Source organism: Nipponia nippon, unplaced genomic scaffold (genome assembly GCF_047370975.1).
Source record: "Nipponia nippon isolate SJK-2023a ecotype South Korea unplaced genomic scaffold, ASM4737097v1 scaffold_64, whole genome shotgun sequence".
NCBI classification, from domain to species: Eukaryota; Metazoa; Chordata; class Aves; order Pelecaniformes; family Threskiornithidae; genus Nipponia; species Nipponia nippon.
In genome coordinates, this window is record NW_028262385.1 from 109,306 (window position 1) to 135,005 (window position 25,700).

A 25,700-nucleotide genomic window follows, 5' to 3' on the forward strand; every position below is an offset into this window, starting at 1 on the left:
TCGTCCTTGGGATCATATCGAAACCTCCCCCGACATTGGATCGGGACAGGGCTCCAAGGCATGAACCACCTCCTCTGCAGCCAGAGCTCCAGCAGAGCCGTGGTGCAGCTCTGCAGCCACGGGCCCAGTTCCCTCTGCAGAGCCCAGGGGCTGAGAGCAGCTGCCCGGCAATGGTGGTGTCTGGGAGGTGGCGTGCACAGCTGGGGAAGGGGAACGCTGTCTGAGTGCCCCAATGCCTCTGCCCTGGCCTCTCTCAGCCACACCCTCACTGTGTTTTGCCTTGTTCCTCCACTGGTCTGTGTTCTTGCTACTGTTATCTTGGTCTTGCTGCCAGACCCTCTGGGGAGGTGGAGTTTCAGCTGCAGAGTCACACACTGATTCTGTGGGTCCTTTCATGCAGGTGTGTCCATGGGCACACATGTCCCAGCTTTGATGCTGTGGACATTGAAGCCTGTGGGGCTGGGGAATGAGCTGAATCTCCCTTACTCAAATGCCATCGTTAGCACACTTGGCTATCTCCTTGAAGATTCCTTCCAAGTTGTGAGCTTCCCTCCAGGATGCAAACCTGCCCTTAACAACTTTATGTTATCTTCAGCCCCATGGAGAAGCACAGAGATGCTATGACGGGGAAAATGGTGATGGGTTTATGAAATGAGCCTTGTGTGTCCGGGACTAAAAGTTGAGTGTTGAGACCTTGAGAAAGGGTGAGACATTTAGTGGTCAAAGACGGACCTCTCTGCTCACAGCAGTGCTTGGTGGCTTTTCAGGGTTATATGACAATATGATCACCCTCCAGCTCAGAAAGGGGCAAGCCCAGGGCAGCTGGGAGCCAGACGGAGGGACAGACCAGCTCCCCTCCCTCTGCACTAAGCCACAGGCACTCCTCTTGCCTCGCAGGACTCCCTCTGTTCTCCCTGAGGGCAGCACAAATGCTGAGCCTTTCTGACATCCAAGAACACTCCCCTGGGTGCGAGGGGAGTCGGAGATGTAAAAAACCCAAACCTCTCAACCTGGCTTCTGTCACCTCAGTTCCTTATCACTGGGAGTGCAGATGCTGACAGCCCCTTCTGCACTTGGAGCAGTTTCATGAGACAAGGTCGAACACCAGGACTGGCCCCTGCCCCCACTCTTCCCATGAACCCACTGCTGCAGAGCAGGGCTGACCTCTCGGCAACCAGCGGGCAGAGGCCCTGCTCCTCATGGCACATTCAGCCAACACCAACCAGGGCTCCAGCCACAGAGCTGAAGGAAGGTCTCCTTGAAAAGGAAAAGGGTGTCTGTCTGTAGTAGGTTGACGGTGTATGAGAAATGGCTTTGATTTTGCTTGCAGAAGTCTCCCCTGACTTGACACTCTCTTTTCCTTCTCTGACAGTGTCCCATGCTCAGAGGCAGCAAATGTCCAACAGCAGCTCCATCACCCAGTTCATCCTCCTGGCATTTGCAGACACATGGGAGCTGCAGCTCTTGCACTTCTGGCTCTTCCTGGGCATCTACCTGGCTGCCCTCCTGGGCAATGGCCTCATCATCACTGCCGTAGTCTGCAACCACCACCTCCACACCCCCATGTACTTCTTCCTCCTCATCCTCTCTGTTCTTGACCTGGGCTGCATCTCCACCACTGTCCCCAAAGCCATGGCCAATTCCCTCTGGGACACCAAGGCCATCTCCTACGCAGGATGTGCTGCCCAGGTCTTCTTTGTATTCTTCTTGTTTGGTACAGAGTATTCTCTTCTCACCATCATGGCCTACGACCGTTACGTTGCCATCTGCAAACCCCTGCACTATGGGACCCTCCTGGGCAGCAGAGCTTGTGTCCACATGGCAGCAGCTGCCTGGGGCACTGGGTTTCACAATGCTCTCCTTCACATGGCCAATACGTTTTCATTCCCCCTCTGCCAAGGCAATGCTGTGGACCAGTTCTTCTGTGAAATCCCCCACATCCTCAAGCTCTCCTGCTCACACTCCTACCTCAGGGAAGTTGGGCTTCTTGTGGTTAGTGGTTTTCTTTTTTTGGGATGTTTTGTTTTCATTGTGGTGTCCTATGTGCAGATCTTCAGGGCTGTGCTGAGGATCCCCTCTGAGCAGGGACGCCACAAAGCCTTTTCCACGTGCCTCCCTCACCTGGCCGTGGTCTCCCTGTTTGTCAGCACTGGCATGTTTGCCTACTTGAAGCCCCCCTCCATCTCCTCCCCTTCGCTCGACTTTGTGTTAGCAGTTCTGTACTCAGTGGTGCCTCCAGCAGTGAACCCCCTCATCTACAGCATGAGGAACCAGGACCTCAAGGGTGCGGTATGGAAACTGGTAACTAGATGGTTTTTTGGAGCAATAAATTGCTTCTGCATAGCAGTTATATTGTAGCTCATTACAGGCCCAGCCTGTCTTCTCTATTTTTTGTTGTTGGTGGTGGCTTTTTTCTTGTGATAATGTTGTCATCTCCTTTCTAATTCACTGTCTGCTTTGCTTTTCTGACTGAGCGGCAGTGTAAATGAAGAGCCATGTTCCCTGTGTTTTTAAACAAAATAAAGGACCCTGCCGCAATAATTTTTTTCCTGACATCCTTTTTCCAAGGCCTTTTTGGAGCTGCAGGGACAGTTCCTGGGTGCATCAGTGGAGGGGAAAAGAGTCCCAGCATGGCAGCACTGCCAGGGAGCACCAGCGCTTGGTCTTCCAGGGCTGTTCTCTTGCCACTTCCACACTCTCTTTCTGATCCCTTGTGTTCGTGTAATACCTGAGTGCTCTGGCATCTTGGGCACAGTCGTGCTGCGTGGTCGTCCTGTGACCACAGGCAGGGACAGGCAATGGGCACTTCTGTGACAGAGCTGGCTCCCATAAGAGCATTTCCAAAAAGAACGGTGATCATCTCAAGGCAGTGCCTGAAGGCTTAGGTGTTTTCCAAAGATTCTCTCAGGAACATGCCCAGGAAAGCAGCCCGCAGATGAAAACACCAGTATACAGCTAAAGAATGTGAGTGTGCAGGGTTGGGGCACACAGCAGCATCCCTGCACAGCCAGGCCTCCTATGAGAGACCTGAAGGACCAGCAGAGCAGGGTCTGGTCTGTGCCTGTGTTCGCTGTGCACCCTGGGGAAGCTGCCCCAGGGCAATCATCCTGCACTAGCCCCTCACAACCACCATTGCCAGCACTGGCCTCTCACCCCAGCCTGAAGAGGTGCTTTGTCCCTCCATGGAAGGTCACCAAAGGAGTAGGTCAGAAGTCCATGTTTGCATTGTACAGAGGAGATGTAAGCACACACATCACGTACTTGAGCTGAGCTGAACCTGAGTGAGCACAAATGCCATCAGCTATTCCTTGGGGTTCCATGGAGGCCTGTGGGACAGACACTGCCTCGGGGTCACTTCACATTGGGAGTAACATCCCATTTGAAACCTCCTGAATGTAGGAGTAGGATGTTCTTACTTGAGCCGAGGTCCCCATGTCCACTCCCCATGACAAGGGGCATCTCAGGTGAGTGCAGAGCAGGGCGATACACCGCAGGGCTGAGGTGCCTCCCAGCCTCTGGAAGTGGCAGCAGGAGGCCTGAGAGACACTATGACTCCTGCAGTGCCCTGCCTCTGTGTGTAAGAGGGAAGGACTGGGTCTCTGAACACCCCTGGGTGGATAAGGAGTTCACGAGGCCAGCTCAGATGTGGACGCCTGACAGAACCCTGCCATTCCTGTGTGTGACTCCAGGAACAAACCCCCCGGGCACAGGGAGATTCATCTCAGCTGCCCAGGACAGGCTCCTTGCAAGGGCTCCTGTCTGCCAAGTCACCCTTGCCCGTGATTCTGGATTGTGCTCTCAAAAGTGCCAGAGCAATCAGAGACGTTCTGGGGTCCCTGGAAAGGCAGCCATCAATCCCATCTTGAAGAAGGACGGGAATGGGAACTGGGAGAATTACAGGCTGGTCAGCCTGCCTCTGTCCCTGGGAAGGGGATGGGACATGTCATCCTGCAGCCATTTCCAGGCACTTAAAGGACAAGAAAGGGATTGCTGAACCAAAAAGGGCAGGGGAAAGAAAGGCGTGTTGTGTACATGGAATTTTGCAAGGCCTTGGTCTCCTGTGGTGTCCTTACAGCCAGATTAGTGCTACCTGGGCTGAAGAAGTGGACATTGGGTGGGAAGTTGGCTGGACGATCAGGCCCAAATGTCACCAGTGGTACAAAGTCCTCTGGGCAGCCAGCTGCTGATGGCATCCCTCAGTGACCAATACTTAGGCCAACACTCTGCGACGTCTTTATTATCCCCCTGTATGATGTGATGGAGCGCACTTTCAGCTCCTTTCTGGATGATGCAAAGCTGGGTGGAGGCCTTGAATAATCTCATCTGGTTCACCCTGCCTTGAGCAGGAGAGTGAGGCAAGATGATGTTCAGGGCTCTCTTCAGACACAATTTATTCTATGGCTCAGTGAATCTTTCCCTTGGAGAGGTTTTTGAAGAGAGAATAGGTGGAGGTCTGTGATGATCGCCCTGGGGCAGCTTGCTCGCGGTGTGCAGGGACTATGGCACAGACCAGGTCCTGCTCTGCTGGCCCTTCAGGTCTCTGCCAGGCCTGGCTGTGTGAGGACACTGCTGCGTGCCCCCACCCTCCACACTCACACAGCTGAGCTGTACGCTGGTGTTTTCGTTTCCTGGGAACTTTCCAGCCCAGCCCCTCCCCAGCTCTCCCCACCTCCTCTGCCCTCTCCCCATCCCTTCCCATCCCAGGAGAGCAGCCCAGTCTGGGCTGGCTCCATGGCAATGCCAGCCACAGGGTGCTGCAGAGCTCTGGGCCCTCACCCCACAGCCCCAGCCCCTCCGAAGGGCACAGCAGCTTTTACAGGGCAGAGAGGTGTCTCAGCCTCCCCAGCAGCCCCAGGCCTGGAGGCTGGCCATGACAGCAGAAAACAGAGGGCTGTGACAGTGTCCCTCCTGCCGTCATGCTCAGGAGATCCCCACCACCAGCAGCCTGCTTCCCCCCTGTGCCAGTCCTGCTCCCCAGGACAGCGCGAGGGTCCTGGCCCTGGGGCTCCTCTGGTAGCTCCTGCTGCCCCAGCAGCACAGCAGCCTGCCCCAGCTGGACACACAGGAACGGGGTGCTCTTTTTATTTCTCCCCTCCACAGCCATGGTGCCCTGCTCTTCTCCCTGGACACCCCTTCTCCCCAGAGACCCTTTCCCCAGGTGAGTGTGTCCATGCTGGCCTGGCCGGCCGTTCCTGCACCCCTGGCCACGCTCCCCACAGGGCTCTGAGCTGGCGGTGCTGCTCTGCAGAGCGAGGGGACTGTGGTGCCCTGGGGCCATGGGGTGGCCCTGCACTGGCCATGCTGGTCAGGGTGAGAAGCAGACCCAGCCAGACAGGGATCACTGCTGCTCAGCCGCTTTCCCTCTTCCACTTCCCAGCTGGCCTGTGACCAAGGAAGGTGCTCAGTAGGACCCTGACACATTTCTATATGCCTCTGCGTTTGGCTGCTGCACTAAACCTGACACGGGGTGTCTCAGCTAGGGTGCCATGGATCACTCTCCAGTGTCATGTCCCTTGGCCTTCTGCTTGCTAACAGCCCATCCAGGGACTGCAGAGAAAGAGCGCCCTTGGATGCAGCCCATCCCCTCCGTAGACTCCGAAGGGGTGAGTTTGCTTAAGGAGCCCCTGACCTGATCCTCATCCACTGCTGGTTGTTTTCTTCCTCCTTGAGTCCTGCCTGAGGGCACAAAGACCTGGGAGAGCTTGCTGGTGAAGACAGAGGAAAAGAAGACATCGTGTACCTCAGACCGAGCTGCATCTACTCTTCCGAAATTCAGCAGTGGCCCACTTCACCTTTCTGTGGTTTTGTCATGGTTAAGGAAGATGGAGCAGCTTACCTCGTTGCCCTCTGACATCCCTTGCAAGCTTGACCTTTTGGGGAGTTTTGACTCGCCTAACACAATCCTTATTTCTCCAGACAACGTTTCTAAACTCTTCCTTTGGAGCCTCTCCCTGCTTCCACCTCCTTGTGGCACCGGACCTCAGCCATGAGGTTCCTGTTGAGCTCAGTGGGTTTCCTGAGGTGAAGGGTTGTTTCCCTGCGTATCAGGACAGACCCTTCCAGTGCCCGGAGGAAGATGTCCTTAAAGGCCTCTCAGCTTTCGTAGATTTTTCCCTTTCAGAGCTTCCTCTCCATGGGATCTCCTACTACCAGGGCTATGAGCAGGACAATGTCTGCTTCTCTGAGATCCCAAACCTGCGCTCTGCTGGTCTCCACAGTCACCACAGCCAAGGCTGACATTTCAACATCCCTGCCCAGCCCTGACTCACCCTCTTGGCCAGCTTGGCAGCTGGGAAAAGAAGTTAACCCTGAGATTCTCCAGGACCCCATGGGACTGTTTGCACGCAAGCACTTTGCCCATCCAATGAGTGCAAAGGTCGCTGATCTGGGGAATTCCTCGGCTGCCTACAGAAGACTTTGTCCACTTCCTCACCCTGACTGAGTGGTTCTAACTCCCGCCTTCATGTCACCTTCACTGGTTTCTCCTCTGTTCCTCACCCGCATTCATGCAGCCTGTCTTCTGCCCCACCATACATTCCATCTGCCCCATCCTTCATAGAGGGCATGCCCCGGTCTCATTCTCTCACCTTCACCAATCACCCTCAGTGTCCCCTAAGGAGCCTGTATCTAGCCATGACAGTACCCAACACTGTGCAACCTGTCCCACCATGTCACCGCAGTGTTTCCCTCAGAAGCTCCGTGATGGAATAAGGGGCTCCAGATGCTCCTGCCTGTGTCCCAGGCTGAGGGCGTTGGTGCACACTCCGGTTGCAGCAGCTCAGCAAAGGCTTCTCATAGAGAAAACTGGAACCAAGCACCCAGGACCCCGCGTATGCAAAGGCTTTGCTTCAGAGCAAAGATGTGCTGGGAAGGATGGCAGGTGGCAATGTAATGATGAAAGATGCTCATGAAGACAACAAACCCTGCAGTCCCCGAGGCAGAGAAAGGCAGGCCTGGGCCATGATGGCCTTGCAAGAGAGAAGTTTGCTGCCTGAGCTGTCTCGGCAGCACCTTGTGCCAGTCTCCAGGAACACAAGGTACCCCTGAGAAAGTCCCTAGGTGAGGTAAGCCTGCACTCCAGCCAGCCTGTGGACATCAGTGGCATGGGTTTTTTTTCATATCATCAGGTAAGTGGGTAGAGGAGATGGGAGAAGAGAACTGTCAGGGGTTGAGAGTCCAGGGACATGAGTGGAGACCCTGGTGTGATGTGCCTCCCAATCTTGCAGCACATGTGGGTGTAGATGAGATGGACCTTGCCTCCTTGCCGGCGTGCTGGCATTCAGGTGCTGGCACAAAGGCACTGGACTCCTTTGGGAGGCCCTGCTGTGTCTGCCCAGCCCCCACTCCAGTGGGACATGGCTTTCCTGGAGGTTCTGTGCCACATTTGCTAGCCACAGGCAGTTTCACTGGGCACCCCAGCCTCCCCTGGCATGGCACTAGAGGCCTTTCTGATGCCATTTAAAACAGAGCCTTGAACCAAGGTAGGTGCCTTCACTGCAGGGATGTGCACGTGCCTGAACTTTGCAGTGAGCTGAGCTCTAGGGAGTGCAGTGGATGGTGCTGCAAGACAGATCTGACTCCCCTTCTCAAGCACTCCTCCTCTTGGTCAGCTGAAAGTCCAGCAGCTGCCATGGAAATGTGAGTCTGACAGACGTTCAGATGCCCTAAACATTGGGAGTAATGTGAGGTGGCCAAGGCACCCTCCCCACCAGCCTCACAGCTGATGCTCGGGCAGGTGTGAGTGTCCCAGGTATGCTCCATCAGAGCTTGCAGACACATCCACAAGTCTTGGACCACCCCTGGCACCTCAAATGCCACCAGGAGTTTGTGTGACAGCAGCTGACTGCCACCCCCCATCCCCACGCATCCCAGTGGGTGCTCAGGGCAGGGGCTGGTCTGCAGGCACCTGTTTTGTGCACCCTGAGCTGAAGCAAGAGGAATCCCAGCAGCTGTGGGTCTGTGGGGTGCATGGGGGAGAGCCGAACCCCACTGCAGTCTCTGGCCTCCTCACCAGAGAGGAGACACCTTATGGGCTGAGGTGAATCGCTGTCCTACACTGGGGGGAAATGATCTCTGCCTGTCACTGCCGAGGTGTCCCACCTGGCAATGTGATGGGGAGAGGGGTAAAGGGACGGGAACATTTCCACCTCTCGTAGACCACCACGCCATCTTTGGGAAAACGCCACTTCTAAAATCCATCTCTCCAGCATTCAGAAAGGGAGAGGCAGTGATGACATCAGTCTGTGACAGCCCCTGCTCCCGAGGAGAGACCCTGCTGCCTCTCAGGCGCTGTCAGCCCTTAGAGCCCCAGGGACACCTGGAGGGAGCCCAGAGGGGCAGAGAAAGTGGTGCCTTGGGCTGGGCCTCTGCTGCCGAGCTGGGCTGGGCTCCTGGCATGGAGGGAGCTGCTGGCAAGTGGGCAGCACTGCAGAGAGACAGCTCTGCCCAGGAGCAGCTCCTCTGCAAAGGGCAGCAGGGCTGAGGGCACTGCCTGCAGGCAGCGAGGGGAGAGGAGCGAGGCAGAGAGAGGTTAAAGGCAGCCTGGAGTGGGAGAATGCTGGGAGCTCACTGTGGGAGAAATCTTCAGAGCCCTTGACACGGTAAGTCCCTGGAAGCAGGGCAGTGAAGCTGCAGTTGCAGGAGGGATCTCCAAAAGCTGCTACATCCCACAACCTATGGGATCTTTAAGGTTGATTCTCACAGCTTCTCCAGTGCAGAGGAGGAAGACATGTTCCAGAGCAGGTTTTCCCTGCTGCACCATCAGAGGGACAGGGCATGATGGCTGCCTTCCTCCGGGGATGACTGCAAGGATGTTAAGCCGGGTGCACAGCCAGGGATGCCCAGGGCTGTCCTTCAGAGCAGGGTCCCTGTGCCCCAGCGGTCTGTGTGCCAGGGTCAGTGCTCAGCCTGCCCAGGGAGCTCCCAACGGCACTGTGGGGAGAATCTGTGGGTGGAAGAAGGGACCCCTGGTAGGGCAGGGTCCTTCTGCTGTTGAGAGGGTGCTGCATGGGTCAGGGCTGCTCACAGCTCCAGTTCAGCCCCAGAATATTTCCTCAGGGATGTTTCAAGGAGAAGGTCCTGGCAGGGATTGCCATAAAGACAATGAAGAGTTCCTGAATTTGTCTTTTCAGTTTCCTATTTTGGGTTGGGGGATAGTGGAAAAGGGACAAATGGAAAAGGATCTATTGACGTTAAAGAAGTCAGGGAGACTCCTGACTGAGTGATCAGTAACTCCTGATAGGAGCCTCCTAATGTGCCCTTCAGCCACTGCTCTGCCTATCCACAGCACCAGCATCACCTCTGCTGGACCCATCAGGGTTCTTCTGACCTGCCCTTTTCCACCTGGAAACAGGCACATGCACCCAGCCACTGCCCTGCAAACAGGCAGGTTTCTGGAGGGCCAAGGTGAGTGCACAGAGGTTGGGATGGGGTCTGTGAGCACTGAGAGGGAAAAAACATGGGACAGGGAAACATCTCCCAGCAGGAAAATCTCCAGGCAGCAGGGAGATGATCTGGGAATGAGAGGAAAGTAAACCCAGAAATGTTGTGGGAGGGAGAATTCAGAAACCTCTATATGATCCCCTCCAATGCAGACCCCTTCCTCTGAGCAAGCCCCCTTGCCTCCTCTCCCACCCACCAAAGCCTCTGCCCTCAGGGCTGGGGGCTCCAAGGCGTGAACCACCTCCTCTGCAGCCAGAGCTCCAGCAGAGCCGTGGTGCAGCTCTGCAGCCACGGGCCCAGTTCCCTCTGCAGAGCACAGGGGCTGAGAGCAGCTGCCCGGCAATGGTGGTGTCTGGTAGGTGGCGTGCACAACTGGGGAAGGGGAGCGCTGTCTGAGTGCCCCAATGCCTCTGCCCTGGCCTCTCTCAGCCACACCCTCACTGTGTTTTCCCTTGTTTCTCTCTTGTTATTGTTATTTCCTTCTTGCTGCCAGGCTCTCTGGGCATGGGAATTTCAGCTGTGGAGTCGCACACTGATCTTGTGGGTCCTTTCATGCAGCTGTGTGCATGGGAACAAGCGTCCCAGCTTTCCTGTAACCTGTGGGGCTGTGGGCAATGCAGTCTGTGAGGCTGGAGCATAAGCTGGTTTTAATCCCAACAGACCAGCTCCCCTCCTTCTACACTAAGCCCCAGGCAATCCTTTTGCTTCACAGGACTCCCTTTGTTCTCCCTGAGTGCAGCAGAAATGCTGAGGGTTTCTGACATCCAAGAAAACTCCACAGGTGAAATGGGGGGAGTATTAAAAAACCCAAACCTCTCAAGTTGCCTTCATCAATCCCTGTTCCTTAGCACTGGGAGTGCAGGTGCTGGCAACCCCTTCTAAGTTAGGAGCAGTTTCATCTGTCAAAGTCGAACAGTAGGACTGACCCCTTGTCCCACCGTTCCCATGATCTCACTGCTGCAGAGCAGGGCTGACTCCTTGGCAGGCAGCGGGCAGAGGCCCTGCTCCTCACAGATTGCTCGGCCAGCACAAGCCAGAGTTGCAGCCACAGAGCTGAAGGAAGGTCTGGAAAAAGAATTGGGTGGGTGGGGGATGAGGCAGACTGTTATCAGAGTGAGAATTTAAAAGAAAGCTTTGATTTTTCTCAGCAAAGTTTCCCTTAACCCTTCATTGACTCTTCCTCTAAGAACAGGACCCCACGGGCAGAGGAAGCAACCATCCAACAGCGGCACCATCACCCAGTTCCTTCTCTGGTCATTCGCAGAAACACAGGAGCTGCAGCTCTTGCACTTCTGGCTCTTCCTGGGCATCTACCTGGCTGCCCTCCTGGGCAATGGCCTCATCATCACTGCCATCGCCTGCGACCACCACCTCCACACCCCCATGTACTTCTTCCTCCTCAACCTCTCCCTCCTCGACCTGGGCTCAGTCTCCACCACTGTCCCCAAATCCACGGCCAATTCCCTCTGGGACACCAGGGCCATCTCCTACATGGGATGTGCTTTCCAAATCTTTGTGTTTGTCTTTTTGATGTCAGCAGAGTTTTATCTCCTCACCGTCATGGCCTACGACCGCTATGTTGCCATCTGCAAACCCCTGCACTACGGGATCCTCCTGGGCAGCAGAGCTTGTGTCCACATGGCAGCAGCTGCCTGGGGCACTGGGTTTCTCCATGCTGTGCTACACACTGCCAATACATTTTCACTCCCCCTCTGCCACGGCAATGCTGTGGACCAGTTCTTCTGTGAAATCCCCCACATCCTCAAGCTCTCCTGCTCACACTCCTACCTCAGGGAAGTTGGGCTTCTTGTGGTTAGTTTTTCTTTAGCTTTTGGGTGTTTTGTTTTCATTGTGGTGTCCTATGTGCAGATCTTCAGGGCCGTGCTGAGGATCCCCTCACAGCAGGGCCGCCACAAAGCCTTTTCCACGTGTTTTCCTCACTTGGCCGTGGTTTCCCTGTTTATCAGCACTGGCATGTTTGCCTACCTGAAGCCCCCCTCCATCTCCTCCCCATCCCTGGACCTGGTGGTGGCAGTGCTGTACTCGGTGGTGCCTCCAGCAGTGAACCCCCTCATCTACAGCATGAGGAACCAGGAGCTCAAAGAGGCACTGAAGAAGCTCATTCAATCAGCAGTCTTTCAGCAGCAGTAAGCTGCCCATGTCTCTTCACAAGTGATTTCCAATGTATCTGGGGAATCTCCTGTGCTTTGGGCATTTAATGTGTGATAACTGTGTTTCTCCAGGAATGTCTACATGCAGTCCGCTTCTCCAGAGGCATGAACCCAGTCTGTCTGACCCAAAGGTCTTTGCACATGTGTCTTGCCTGGTGGCACAGCTGGCCTCCCATGTCACATCTCTGTAATAAAAGGAGATTTCCTCAGTGCCGGTGTCTGGAGGTTGGGCTCTTCTTCCAAAGCTGAGGTCAGGAACAGGCTGAAGATGTTTCCTCCCACAAGGCCGTGCTGCTGTGCTGGTGTTCTCCATGGGCTGAGGGGAGGAGGGCATGGGGCAATGTGTTTGGGAATGGGACTGGTCTTGGTGGTCAGCGAGCTGGGCAGGAGGCAGCCGTGTGCCCTGGCAGCAAGGGAGGCCACCAGCATCCTGGGCTGTACAACCAGGAGCATGGACAGGAGATGGAGGGAAGGGATTCTCTGGAATATTCCATCCAGACTTCAGATACCTAATTCTGGGACGATATTGGCAAGCTGTAGTGGGTTTATCAAAGGCCCCTCAGGACAGCCAGGGACTGGAGCACTTTGCCGGTGAGGAGACGCTGAGGGAGCTGGGCTTGTCCAGCCTTGAGAAGGGAAGACTGAGGGGGACCTCAGCCCAGCCTGCCAGTGCCTACGAGGAGGTCATGGAGAATACAGAGCCAGGCTCTTAGTGATGGTGCATATTGGGAGGAAAATACCACTGGGCATTCGGCCTGGAGATAAGGAAAATATTTTTCACCATGAGGCTGAGCTCCTCACTCCTGGGCTCTTCTTCCCAAGTGAAACCCCTCCAAGATGAAGTCCCAAGTGTGGATCTGAGGCTAATTTGGCCCGAGATACCCTCCTGACAGTGAGGGACAGATAAATCCCAGCAAGATTCAATTACTTGGACCTCCAGTGCTGTCCAAAAAGGCCTTGCACAGGCATGGAAGAGGCTGAGGATCTCATTGCCTCGTTTCCCTACCCCTTGCCTGGTAAGGTCTGCCCCCAAGTCTCCCTGGTCCTTGAGTCCCCCAGCAGCCTCTGGGGTAGCAAAGCTTCAGCCACGTGAGAGCAAGCTGCAGCTGGGGAGCACTAGTGCCAGCTGGACACAGGCAAGTGCCTGGGAGCAGAGGGGATGCACCCAAGGGGGCTGAGGGAAATAGCTGCTGCCATTGCAAGGCTGCTGCCCTTTGGCTTTGAAATGTCATGGCAGCTGGGGGGGACATAAGGATCCTTGTTAGAAAGTCCAACTGATGGCCAGTTTCTAGAGGCGTCCCTCCTGGAGAAGCGCTGGGGCCAGTGCTGTCTGACATCTTTAGTGGTGGCCTGGACAATGGGACAGAGTTCACCCTCGACATGTTTGTGGACGACACATATCTGGGGGGAGCCCTCCATTGAGTAGGGGGCAGGGAGGGGAACTGGATGGTGCCCAGAAATATCTCCCACATTGGATTACTCAATCAATCTTTACCTGGAGTTCTCTGTAAAGACAAACTAGTTAGAGGAAGGAGAAAGGGCAGAGAGGCTGAAGAAGAGATGGGAAATAAGTCACTATAGATAGAGTAGTTTTTCAGAAGAAAATTTCTCCACTGAGAGCACTGGTAGGAAATGTATTTTGATGAACAGCTGCATATAAATATGTTGGCAGAGGGGAAGTAATGCACTGTGCTCATGTGGTCCTCCCAAATACAAAAATAAAAAGACAGTATTAGCACTCAGCCAAAATACCTGACATTCTGCAAATGAAGATTGTTTTGAGTTGTTGCCTAGAATAAGTTTTAAGTAGGTTTCAACTCAAGACTAAAAGACCTACATTCAGGTCTGGATTCATTTGCCCACATGCAGAGGCTGTCTGAGCTGCCCTGGAGTTACAGATGTACCCATGAAGTGCTTGGAAATGTGACCCAGGGCTCCCTTCTGGAGCATTAGTTGGTCACCTGGAAACCTCCAGGCATCTCGGTTGAGACATCTTCTGTCTCTCCATTTACTGCAAAGGGAAGCCTAGACAACTCGATTAGAGGTAGACAGCTGCGTTGAGGTGTTTGGTGCTGGGTCAGGACAATCTTGTCCCTTTCTGCACCTAAAATAGAATGACAACTCATGCACCGCTGAGGGAATGTGAAGGGAGTGTGTCTTGCTGATTTAGGGACTCCTTCCAGAAGTGCTGGTAACACAAATATGTTGGCCATGCAGAAACAGAGCGTTTCCCTGAAGACGGTCACCCTTCTTCTCTGGAACGGTTGAGAGAGCTCAGCCCCTCAGAGTGTGACCGGCTGTGTGAAAGGGCAAGCAGTGGCAAGGCCAGTCCTGGGCAGGGAGTGTTTTAGGGCACTGAACTCCATGTGAGACACAACCATACTCTTTTTAATGTTACAGGCCTGATTATGACAGAACAATTCAGAAAATGTCAAAAAATCAAATGAAGCAACAAAGAAATTAAGGAACCAATTTAAAGGGAAGGAAATGTTCTACTTCTGTGGTGGAGTGATGCTGGTTGGATGCCAGGTGCCCACCAAGCCACTCTATCACTCCCCCAGGGGACAGGGGGAGAAAAATATGACAAAAGGCTCGTGGGTCGAGATAAGGACAGGGAGATCAGCATCAATTCCTGTCATGGCCAAAACAGACTCAACTTGAGGAAATTAATTTCATTTATTGCCAATCAAAAGTGAGAGTAAGATAATGAGAAGTAAGAACAGTCTTGAAACACCTTCCCCCCACCCTTTCCTTCTTCCTGGGCTCAGTTTCCCTCCCGATTTTCTCTACCTCCTCCCCAATGAGCGGTGCAGGGGGACAGGGAATGGGGGTTGTGGTCAATTCATCACACGTTGTCTCTGCTGCTCCTTCATCCTCAGGGAGAGGACTCCTCACACTCTTCCCCTGCTCCAGCGTGGGGTGCCTCCCATGGAAGACAGTTTTCCACAAACTGGTCACACAGCTCAGCTAACATGGGTGTTGTCCTCTCCTGGGCACTTTCCAGACCAGCCCAGACCTTTCCTGGCTCTTCCCATCTCCCCTGACCTCTCCCCAGCCCAGCCCCACAGAGCAGCCCAGCCTGGGCTGGCCCCACGGCAGTGCCCACCTCAGCCCACAGCCCCAGCCCCTCTGAAGGGAGCAGAGAAGGGTCAGCCTCCCCATCAGCCCCAGGGCTGGAGGCTCACCATGGCATGAGGAAAGGGAGGTTAGGGAAACTGCAGGAATCCTGGTCTCTGGTCCAGGAGATGCCACAGACCGACCATGCCCCATCATTGCCAGTCCCCCACCCCACGCCAGCACAAGAGTCCTGGTCAGGGCACAGAGCAGCGTGCCCCAAGTGGATGTCTGCAGAAAGAGGTTTCTCTTTCTCATGGATTCCTCCCTGCAGGCACAGAAATGCTCCCTTGCTCTTTTACCTGGACATCCCTTTCCCCTGGCCAGCTTGTCTTGGTTCCCACCCCGTGCTCTCCACAGGCCCTCAGCTGGCAGAGCTGCTCTGAGGAGACCAGGTCCTGCTGTTGTCCACAGCCATGGCTCCAGGGAAGCAGCAGCCCCAACGTGAAGGTGGCAGAAAGGATCTTCCCACTGAGGCAGTGAGGGGCATCCCCAAGGTCCACGAATGCCTGCTCCTCCATGTGGCAGCTGGGCTCATGGCTCCTTGACCCCTCCTGTATGCTGGGGCTGCACCCCCAGCTCCAGTGGAGTTGTACAAGATAGGAGCAGAGTCAAAGAATTTTCTGCTGGATTCTTTATTGTGTCTACCTAAACAGGGAGCCTGGCTCCATATCTGTGTGACATCTTCTACGCCAGAAAACACTGCCAAGGCCGTAATAATATTATTTAAGTGGAAGAAATATATGACGTAAAATAAACAACGAGAAAAACAAGAAATACATGATCAAAAGAGCAAGCGAGCTTTTCCTGAGGATGATGGCCACTTTACTGATGCTGCAGTAGTCTGTACTCAAACAGTTTCCTCAGGGCCTCCTTGATGTCTGTGTTCCTCATGCTGTAGATGAGGGGGTTCACTGCTGGAGGCACCACCGCGTACAGAACTGCCACCACCAGATCCAGGGATGGGGAGGAGATGGAGGGGGGCTTCAGGTAGGCAAACGTGCCAGAAGTGACATACAGAGAGACCACGGCCAGGTGAGGGAGGCACGTGGAAAAGGCTTTGTGGCGTCCCTGCTCAGAGGGGATCCTTAGTACGGCCCTGAAGATCTGCACATAGGACAGCACAATGAAAACAAAACTAGCGAAAATGAAGAAGGTGCTAAACATGACAAGCCCAACTTCCCTGAGGTAGTCATCGGAGCAAGAAAGCTTGAGGATGTGGGGGATTCACAGAAGAACTGGTCCACAACATTACTGTGGCAGAGGGGTATGGAAAACGTATTGGCAGTGTGCAGCAGAGCATGGAGAAACCCAGTGCCCCAGGCAGCTGCTGCCATGTGGACACAAGCTCTGCTGCCCAGGAGGATCCCGTAGTGCAGGGGTTTGCAGATGGCCACGTAGCGGTCATAGGCCATGATGGTGAGAAGAGAATACTCTGCACCTAACAAGAAGAATACAAAGAAGACCTGGGCAGCACATCCTGCGTAGGAGATGGCCCTGGTGTCCCAGAGGGAATTGGCCATGGATTTGGGGACAGCGATGGAAATGGAGCCCAGGTCAAGAACAGAGAGGTTGAGGAGGAAGAAGTACATGGGGGTGTGGAGGCGGTGGTTCCAGGCGATGGCAGTGATGATGAGGCCATTGCCCAGGAGGGCAGCCAGGTAGATGCCCAGGAAGAGCCAGAAGTGCAAGAGCTGCAGCTCCCGCCTGTCTGTGAATGCCAGGAGAAGGAACTCGTTCATGGAGCTGCCATTGGACATCTGCTGCTTCTGGGCACGGAAACTGCCAAAGGAGAATAACCAGAAAAATTCAGAGAAGCTTCTCTGAGCAAAATTTGATTCCTTCATTGTGAAATACCTAAGGGAGCTTTTCTTTCCTGGGGGACCGTTATGCAGCTCCGAGGCTTCAGCTCTGCTTTGTGCTGGCTGAGTGTGCTGTGCAGAGCCGTGCCCTCTCCCCAGGGGCTCCTTGAGGGTCAGCCCTGCTTTACAGCAATGACCCATGGAGGCAGCAACAGCCCAGGGTGTCTGGAGGGAGGGTTCCTGGGGAGGAGTTCCCTGTGCTGCACTAGAGCGGAGGGTGAAAGCTCCAAAGGACGCTTTCTTCCACAGAGGAAGGTGGGAGATGAGGTGCAGCAAATGCATCTCATTACACTGTGTTTTAGTATTCAGACACCCCCATCCCACTTGGGACATATATACTGGAAAGGGTAAAATTCCCCCATTGCCCCATTGCTCTCAGTGTAAACCTGCGTCAGTGCTCCCATCCAGGAGGGCTGCTCTGTCCATCAGCCTGGTGCCCAGCTGCTCTGTGCTTGCACCGCTCCCAGCTGGAGGAGAACTGCATGCAGAGGTTGCTCTGGAAAAGCCACTGGACTGTCCTGGGAGCAGAGGGGTCCTGTTCAAGGTGCAGATTTCAAAACACCTCTCCTTTCCAGCACAGCTCTGCAGAATATGATGGAGAGGACAGGACAAGGATGCTGAGTGGCGTGGGCAGATCAGATGCTCTCAGACATCACCAAGGTCCTACAGGAGAGCTGTGCCCTTCTGGAATGATGCTCACAGCCCCACAGGACTCCCTGTCCAGCCTGATCAGGTGTCTGAAGGTGATGTCTGCTAAAGGAAGCAGGGTCTCAAGCCAGGAAAATTAAGAGAGGGCTTGGGCACCTTGGTCCCATGGAAACACCTCCAGAGCAGCGCCCTCCAGGTCAGGGCCAGAGCAGGCACTCAGCACCCCCACCCCTTGCCCCACACCACCACTGTTACTGCCAGGGAGCCCAAAAGCAGGAAGAAGAGCAGCACAAGCAGGTGGAGAAACAAAGAAAAAACCTGCGACTCTCCTCCTAAGGGAAGCAAGGAGAGGAGAGGCGGCCGGGCACTCAGGAAAGCCTTCTCCTCACCCAGCAGGGCACAGCACCTCCCGGTTAGCAAAAGCCCAGGGCAGTTGCTCTGAGCCTCAGAGGAAGGTGTCTGCATTGGATGGGATGACAGGGAGCTTTCCAAAGTCTCCCTCCCATGACATTGCTGGTTGGAGTTTCCTACAACACCTTGCCCATGTGTTTGCAGCCTGGAGCTATCCCTGGTGGGAACTGTATTCTCCCTCCAAGTTTTCCCTGTCAGGGATCACAGACCCCATCACCAGCTCCTGTCTGCTCAGCTCTGACCTGAAGAAACCTCCCAGTTCCAGGCACTCTCTAGAGGTACTCCCCGTTTGCAGGCAGTGAGGAGCAGGGCAGACAAACCCTGATGAGGACAGCAAAGGTGATGCTGGTGCTCTCTGGAGGTAGAGGAGGGGATGGAAGCAGTTGACTTGCCTCCCACCAGACCTCCTGATCTCTCAGGGTGGCAGCTCAGGACTCTCAGTCTCCCTCTCCAAAGGTGGCAGTGCCTTTCCCCTTTTACCAGAAACAGCAGGAAACGGAAAGCACAGCCTCAGGAAAGCTCTTTACCTTCAAGGGATCCCCTGCCTTGCTCTTCCTCTGCAAAAGTCCCCTCTGAAATGCCCTGGGCAGCTCTGGCTGCACACCCTGCCTTCACCCCTTCCCCCTTGTCTACCATGAGCCCCTGGGCTGGGAGGCCTCCTGACAGAGCCCGTAGGCTGTAGGCTATGAACGCTTTAGGAGACCCTTCCAGGAATGGCAGCTGCATTGCCCTGCACCAAGAGACTTACCGTGACAAGGGCTGGAAAGGTTTCTTCCCTTGCAGCTCTCCTCTCTCCTCCCACTCCAGGCTGCCTTTAATCTCTCTCTGCCCTACTCCTTTTCCCAGAGCCCTGCTGTGCTTGGCAGAGGAGTTGCTCCCTGGCAGAGCTGTCTCTCTGCACTGCTGCCTGCTTCCCAGGAGCTCCCTCCATCCCAGGAGCCCGTCTCAGCTCCGGAGGAGGGGACCTGCCCAAGACGTCACTTGCTCTGCCCCCACCCCACTCGGTGCTCCCTCCAGGTGTCCCTGGGGCTCTCCAGAAACCTGCTTGGGAAGAGACTGAAGGAATCACCGATGTTGCCTGTCTCAGCTCTGCAGAGACATTTCTTTGCAGCAGTGCCCTTTCTCCTCTTGGAGACACAGTTAGGTCTGAGAATCCCCCTTCCTTGGCCCATCGTGAGACAGGACACCTGGACACTGGCAGGGAGGCATCTCCTTTACCCATGCTGAGAGAAGGCAATCAGCTGAGGCAATGGAGGCATCTCCTCCTGGAGTTGTAGTCTTGCAGTGGAAGGGACCTCAGCTCCCTCCCGTGCCTGCCACAAACCCACAGGAGGTGAGATTCCTCTTGCTTCAGTCATGGTGTCTGCTAAAAATTGGCACCTGCACTCCTTTTCTGTGGTCCCATGGTCATTGATGGAGATGGAGACCAGGACTTCACACACAAACACCTGGTGACGTCTGAGGTGCCAGATGTTGTCCACAATAACGGAGCAGTACTGAGAGATTGGGAAACATCTGGGGGCATCATCCTGCAGCCTGGTGAGGATGCCAGCTGAAATGACGGCAGATGCCCACATTTAGGACATCACCCCCTGTCCCTACTCACGCTGTTCAGGGCCGCCTAGAGAGGTGTCCAGCTGACCAAATGGAGTTCTGTGCCAGAGGGAGAGGGAAGTCTTTCTCTTTCTCCCCTCCTTTAGCTGTATTGACTAGCTGTCCGTTGCCTGTAACAAGAGTTGTCTCACACAGCCCCACGGAGCCTAACCTAATTCAGGGCAGCCGCTCATTGAATGGCCAAACACAGGCCTGTAGGGCTCTGTGAGACGCCAAGGCTCTCCACCAAAACTGACTGTGGCTGGCAGGGACAGCACAGGACCTGCAGGAAAGCCGTGTCCCCTCAGAGCGGGTGCGTGACAGACACCCCAGGCACCATCTCAGATTCCTTCGGTGCTTGTGTGCAAGTGACTGATTGCCACCCCTGCAGTGAGGCCAGCCCTGTCCCATCTCTGTCCAGCAGATGCAAGGCACCGCATAATAAGAAGCGCATTGCACTGGGCTCTCCACTTGTGGGCCTATGTTCTCAGCTTCTTCTACTTCTCCTCTGCCCCATCCCTTACTCACCCTCTTGACGATACAGTCTTCAAAGAGCCCAGTGAATTTCGAGTAGGCATAGATCACAGGATGTCCACACCCAAGGACGCTTTCAGCAGCACCTTGTCCTTCCAGGAGATCAGTGCCTCTCTCCACCAAAGGCCCTGCAGGGCTGCAGAGACACCACAGACAGCAATGCCCTCTCCTGCCAGGGCTGCCCAGCCCAGCCCTGTTTCTCTCGGACCTTGGGGACAGCAGGCATTGCTCTCTTTTAGGGCACCTCAAGTCTTTCTTACAATGCCATCTGCCATCCGCTCCAGCATGCCTGTGCCATGTGGCAAAGCTTTTGCGTACATGGGCTCTTGGGTGCTTGGTGTCCCTGTTCAGCATGACAAGGCTGAGGTTGGCTTGGAGCCACAACTCGGGGGCTGCAGCCGAGATGTGCAACACTCTCCTCTGACTGGGAACAGCCAGCAGGAGCTGGAGCCCCGAGGTCTGTCACAAGCTGTGACTTCTGAGGCACAGTGGGACACCTCCCACAGCTGGCGTGCTGCAATGGATGGATAAAGGTTCTTCACGAGGCACAGGCTGGGAGCATCAGAAGAGGAATACTTTCTGTGTGAAGGAGTTGCTTGGATGTATGGAGCTCCTTGCTGGGAAAGTCAACAGGTTGGGTGAGCCCTTGTGGGTAGAGTATCGGAGAAGAGGCCAGTTAGGGCGACATTGTGGTGGGAGATAAAGAATGGGTGATCAAGGGGAGGAGGTGGACAGGCACTTACTTAAGCAACTCCAGGAGGTCTCCAGGTCAGTGACATGGGGCTCTTTCTGGGGACTTTAATGACCCTGACATTCATTGGAGGGGAACAGAGCACTGTGAAAACAGACCAATAGGTTTCTGGAGGGGGTTGGAGCAATTTCTTTGCAAAGCCACCAGCTGGACCAACAGAGATGATGCTCACCTGGATCAGGTCCTTGCATACCATGAAGAGTGGTCAGGGACCTGAAAACCAGGGTCATCCTTCACTGTAGTGACCATGTAATAGGGGGGTCCCAGCTCTTGAGCAGCCTGAGGAGGGAGAGGAGCAGAGTGTAGGTGTCAGACCTCAGAGGGGAAGACTTTGGCCTGTTGAGGGGGCTTTTAGTGGGGATCCCGTGGGAAGCAGTGAAGGGCAGCACAACTCAGTACAGCTTGTCTTTAACGAGAGAATCACCCACAAAGAGCAGCAGTGAGTACACAGCTGACAAGACCAGCTTGGGTGAAGAGGGAACTCATGAGGAAGCTCCACAGGTAATGGAAGCAGAGAGGAGGAGGGTGCAGAGACTCACTTCAGAAGGAGGAATTTAGAAATAGGAGTGGCTTTTTTATTTTTTTATTTTTTTTAAGAAGAATTTTGGAAACCAGGGTGGGTTGAGTTACAGGAGCACAGATGCCTTGTGTCACCCTCCATCTGCAGTTTCCATTGGAGGGTCCAGGTCTCCCACGGCCCCTTGTGGTCACTCCCAGTCCCAGGTGAGTGTATCAGGCACACCAGGACCTCCTGAAGTGGCACTGGAGGCTTCTGGTCAGGAACTGAGCTCGGCCTGCAAAGATGAGGCAACTTTCTCAACATTTATGTAGTATGGGAACATTTTCATCAGCTGAAATGTTTGAATACTTTTCATAGAGAGAGAATGTTTTCCTGTGCTGCCATCATGAAACTCTCCAGGATGTGTACTGCTCTCGGGACAAGAAACCTACATCTCCCTGGCACTTGCTTGACCACTGCTCTGTCCAGTATGGAGTGTACTGGATCTCACTAATCTTCTACCTATTCCCACATGTCCTGATTCAACTGACCCTTTCTCAAGTCATCTTCTCCAGCAGACTGTCTGCACAGATGCCTTTTTGAGTGTCCATCTGGTTTTCCTCCTCCCATTACTCTCCATTCCCTCAGACCCCTCCCAAGTACCCAGGTGCTGCTTGGAGCTTCAGGCAGTTGAAAGCTTGCTGCTCCTGTCTCCTGTCTCTCTGTAGCCAGCTCCTTCATTGCCTTTCTCTCTGTCCTTTCCTACTAATCTCACTGCACATTTTCCCCTCCAAAGGACAAGTGGGATTTAGTGGAGGCAACTTGGACTTCATGGACAGCTGACGAATGGTTTTTATTCTTCACTGAACCACTCTTCCTTCTTTTGTTTTTGTTCTTGTTAACTAAGAGAAATGCTGTGTCTCTGTGCAGCCACTTCTCCAAGGAAAGCAGAAGGAAATGGAGGCTGAGACATTCAGCTCCAGCTTGAGTGGGAAATCTTCAATTTTAACATGAGTGATGTGAGTTTCAGGTGACCGGTGAGAGAAATGGCAGGTTGGGGTGGGGTGGGTGGGATGAAGAGTGTCTCTAGAGTGTCTGACAGAAAGGGTCTGGCTTTTCCCACATGTTTATACTTTATCATGAGACCCTCGGGATCAGTTAAGACTTGGAGATTGTCTATATTGTTTATTCTGTAAGCAGAAAAATAATGAAAATGCACAAATCTTTTTAAAATGTTATTTCTTTTTGACATCTTCTCTTTTAGACTCTACTCCTGAACTCTCCCTAATGAACCACACAAAAGGGAGGCATTAAAGAAAGCTGCAGAGCGCCATGGCATGTTAGGGTATCTGCATTTCCATGAGCCCTCTGCTGCCAAGTTCCTGAACTGCAGCTACCGAAAGGAGATTGAACAAGCCGCTGAAGAAGCCTTTAAAATGTGATTAAAATCTCCAGGACTCTGAGGGTGTCAGTGGGCCCCCTGAGGGCCATCACAGATGAAGCCATGAAGGGAAGCAGAGGTGGAGGTACCCCTCCCCGGGGGCTGCCTTAAACTGGCAAGAGGTCAGCACTGGTTCCAGGTGACAAAGGCAATGGGCAGGTGGCTCTGCTGCCACGTCAGCCCTTGATGGGTTTCATTCAGAAGGATGGTCAAGCTCTGATCCCTGGCACCTGGGAAGGGAGATCCTTTTCCTCATGCGTTGCTCAGGGCTCTTGATGGAGCAGTGTGACATGGGGGTGTGCGATGACGAGTGCAGGACAACCCTAGGAACGCCTGGACTCTGTGGGGGGATGAGGACGGAAGAAGGCCATGGGGCTGTAAGGAAATGGTGTCCCCTCATGGCTCTTGGTGGCAGTGACAATATTGATAGCTGAGAGGAGAGAGATCTTGGTTGTGTTTGGGAAGTCCCAGCCCCACCAAGGCCCTCAGTCATCTCCACCATGGGCTCTCCCATGCTGTCCCATGCCTGCAGCAGTTCTCCTGCAGACTTTGGCCACCCCCCAGATTCCCCACCTCACTGTGTACCTAGGCTTTACAAATGTCTTTTTGTCCTCCCTGCCTTTTGCTTCTAACACAAAGCTGTGGTTTTCTGGGGATTTGCCAAAGCTGTGAATCCCCAAGCAACACATCCAGCTGCTTTTCAAAGCTAATGCCCCGTCCAACCTGACCTTGAATGGTTACAGGGATGGGGCATCTATCACCTCTCTGGGAAACCTGTGCCAGTGTTTCACTGCCCTCATCGAAAAAAGTTCCTATATCTAGTCTGAATCTCCCCTCTTTTAGTTTAAAACCATTACCCCTTCTCCTATCACTACAGGCCCTACTAAAAAGTCTGTCCCCTCCTTTCTTCTAAGCCCTCTTTAATTACTGAAAGGCTGCAGTCGCAGAGTCTTCACTTCTCCAGGCTGAAGAACCCCAACTCTCTCAGCCTTTCCTCATAGCAGAGGGGTTCCATCCCTCTGATCATTTTTGTGGCCCTCCCTAGATCCACTCCAACAGGTCCATATCTTCCCTGTACTGAGTATTTTAGAGAAAAATGAGAAAAAGGATAATTTTTTCACTAATTTTCCAGGACAAAACATTGCTTGGGGGATATTATGAATGTGCATAAATACCTGAAGGGAAGGAATGAGGACAAAGGAGTCAAATTCTTCTCAGTAGTTCCCACTGTCAAGACAAGGGCTGATGGACACAGATAAAAACACATGACATTCCCTCTGAACCCAAGAAAACACTTTTTCACTGTCAGGGTGGTCAAACACTGGAACAGGTTGCCCAGAGAGGCTGAGGAGCCTCCATCCATGGAGGTATTCCAGACCCACCTAGACAAGGTCCCGAGCAACCTGCTCTAGCTGACCATGTCTCAGCTGGGGAGTTGCACTTGATGAACTCCAGAGGTCCCTTCCAATCTCAACATCTCTGTCATTCTGTGAGTGTGAAGGAGAAAAGCAAGATGGAAAGAAATGAACAACACACAGCCTTGATGGCAAACACAGTGGGATCCTGTGGAGAGGGCCCACGCTGGAGCAGGGGAGCAGTGTGAGGAGGAAGGAGTGGCAGAGGTGTTCTGTGCTGACCGTAAGCCCCATTCACCATCCCCCCAGCTCCTCTTGGGGTTGGGGTGGGTAGGAGAATTGGGAGCAATGGAGTAATTTGAGCCTGGGAAGAAGGAGTGGGGTGGGGAAATGGTCTTGAATATTTTTGCTATGCTTTCTCTCTATCTCAATCTCTTTTAATTGGCAATAAATTCACTTGATCTTCCCCAAATCAACTCTTCTTTGCCCATGACAGTAATGAGTAAGTGATCTCCCTGTCTTTATCTTGACCCATGGCTAATCCAGCTTATTTTCTCCCTTTGTCCTTTTGAGCTGGGGGTGCAAGTGAGCAGCTGGGTGGGTGTCTGGCTGCTGGCCAAGGCGAACCCACTACAGGACCACCACAGCAGGACTGCTGTGTCCAGCCTGGGGCTCAGCAGCACAAGGAAGATCCTGACAGACTGAAGCAAGTCCTGCAGAGGCCGGAAGGATGGCTGGGGCCTGGAGCAGATTATGGACAAGGAGAGGCTGAGAGAGCTGGGTTTATAAGAAGTCCCTCAGAGCCAAACACCAGAGCAAGGAGCCAGGCCAGCAGGGGAGATCTCAGTCAATGGAGATTTTCAGAATTTGTCGAGACAAGCACCTGACTGAGCTGGAGATGTCTGAGAAGAGGCTTGGCTGAGAGTCCAGCTGTGGCAAGAGCTGTGGGATTTGGTGTGTAATGGCTGCCAGTAGGAAACTGGTTCCCTTTTTATTAATAATGGCAGTGGAGTTGAGTATGACTGAGCCCCAGAGGAGGATGGGGGTGACCATGCAGCAAAGGTCCCTCCTCAGGCCTGGGGTGTATGGCCAGTGGGTGGGACTGGTCTCGGAAATATTTCCTGGGGCAGTTTCCCCAGGGTGTCCTGGAAACATGGCACAGACCAGGCCCCTCTCTTCTGCACCTTGGATGCCTTGCTTCCTTCACCACGACACCTGGCTCTGCACTGGGAGTGCTGGCTGCCCCTACCCTGCACACTCACACACCTTAGCTCTGCACTAGTGGTTTTCTCTCCCGGGCTCTTTCCAGCCCAGCCCAGACCCTCCCCACCTCTCCCCACCTCCCCTGCCCTCTCCCCAGCCCAGCCCAGCAGAGCAGAGCAGCCTGGGCTGGCTCCATGGCACTGCCCAGCACAGGCTGCTACAGAGCTCCGGGCACTCAACCCACAGCCCCAGCCCCTCTGAAGGCCACAGCAGCTGCTGGGGGGCAGACAGCGGGGTTCAGGCTCCCCATCAGCCCCACGGCTGGTGCTGGCCACAAGGCCATGAGGAAACAGAGGCTAGGCACTCTCTGGCTCTTCTGAATTCCTCTTGTAGGTGAACCCCAACCCTGACTGAATTTTCCCCCTCCTCTGCTGCCACCAGCCCCACTCCCCAGGACAGCACCAGAGTCCTGGCCCTGGGGGTCCTCAGGCAGCTCTGCAGCTCCTGCAGCTCTCCACTCTCCCTTCCCTGTGCCTGCTGAGTTCCCACTGACTCCCATGGCACTGCAGAGTCCTTCTTCGTGTATATGTCAATTCAGTGCTTTACTTCTGGGGTACTTCATCTTTGAGGATGTTTCAGCTTCTGAGTCTCCGCTTATTCCAACCCCAGGGCACGTG

General features: G+C 54.2%; 1 protein-coding gene and 1 pseudogene across 3 annotated transcripts; one reads left to right on the forward strand and one right to left on the reverse strand.

Annotated features, from left to right (window-relative positions):
- Nucleotides 1-1,395: 1,395 nt before the first annotated feature.
- Nucleotides 1,396-11,592, forward strand: LOC148051185 (olfactory receptor 14A16-like). Of its 3 annotated transcripts, none has more exons than XM_087738293.1 (2): nucleotides 1,396-1,714; nucleotides 10,979-11,592. In XM_087738293.1, exons 1-2 carry the CDS (start codon nucleotides 1,396-1,398, stop codon nucleotides 11,590-11,592), a joined length of 933 nt encoding a protein of 310 aa, XP_087594419.1. The 3 variants fall into 3 exon arrangements, with proteins under 3 accessions (XP_087594419.1, XP_087594418.1, XP_087594417.1); XM_087738292.1 differs by having other exon boundaries at nucleotides 1,396-1,698; nucleotides 10,960-11,592; XM_087738291.1 differs by having other exon boundaries at nucleotides 1,396-1,451; nucleotides 10,713-11,592.
- A 3,959-nt stretch (nucleotides 11,593-15,551) lies between these two features.
- LOC148051186 (olfactory receptor 14J1-like) lies at nucleotides 15,552-16,486 on the reverse strand (annotated as a pseudogene).
- Between the last annotated feature and the right edge of the window lie 9,214 nt (nucleotides 16,487-25,700).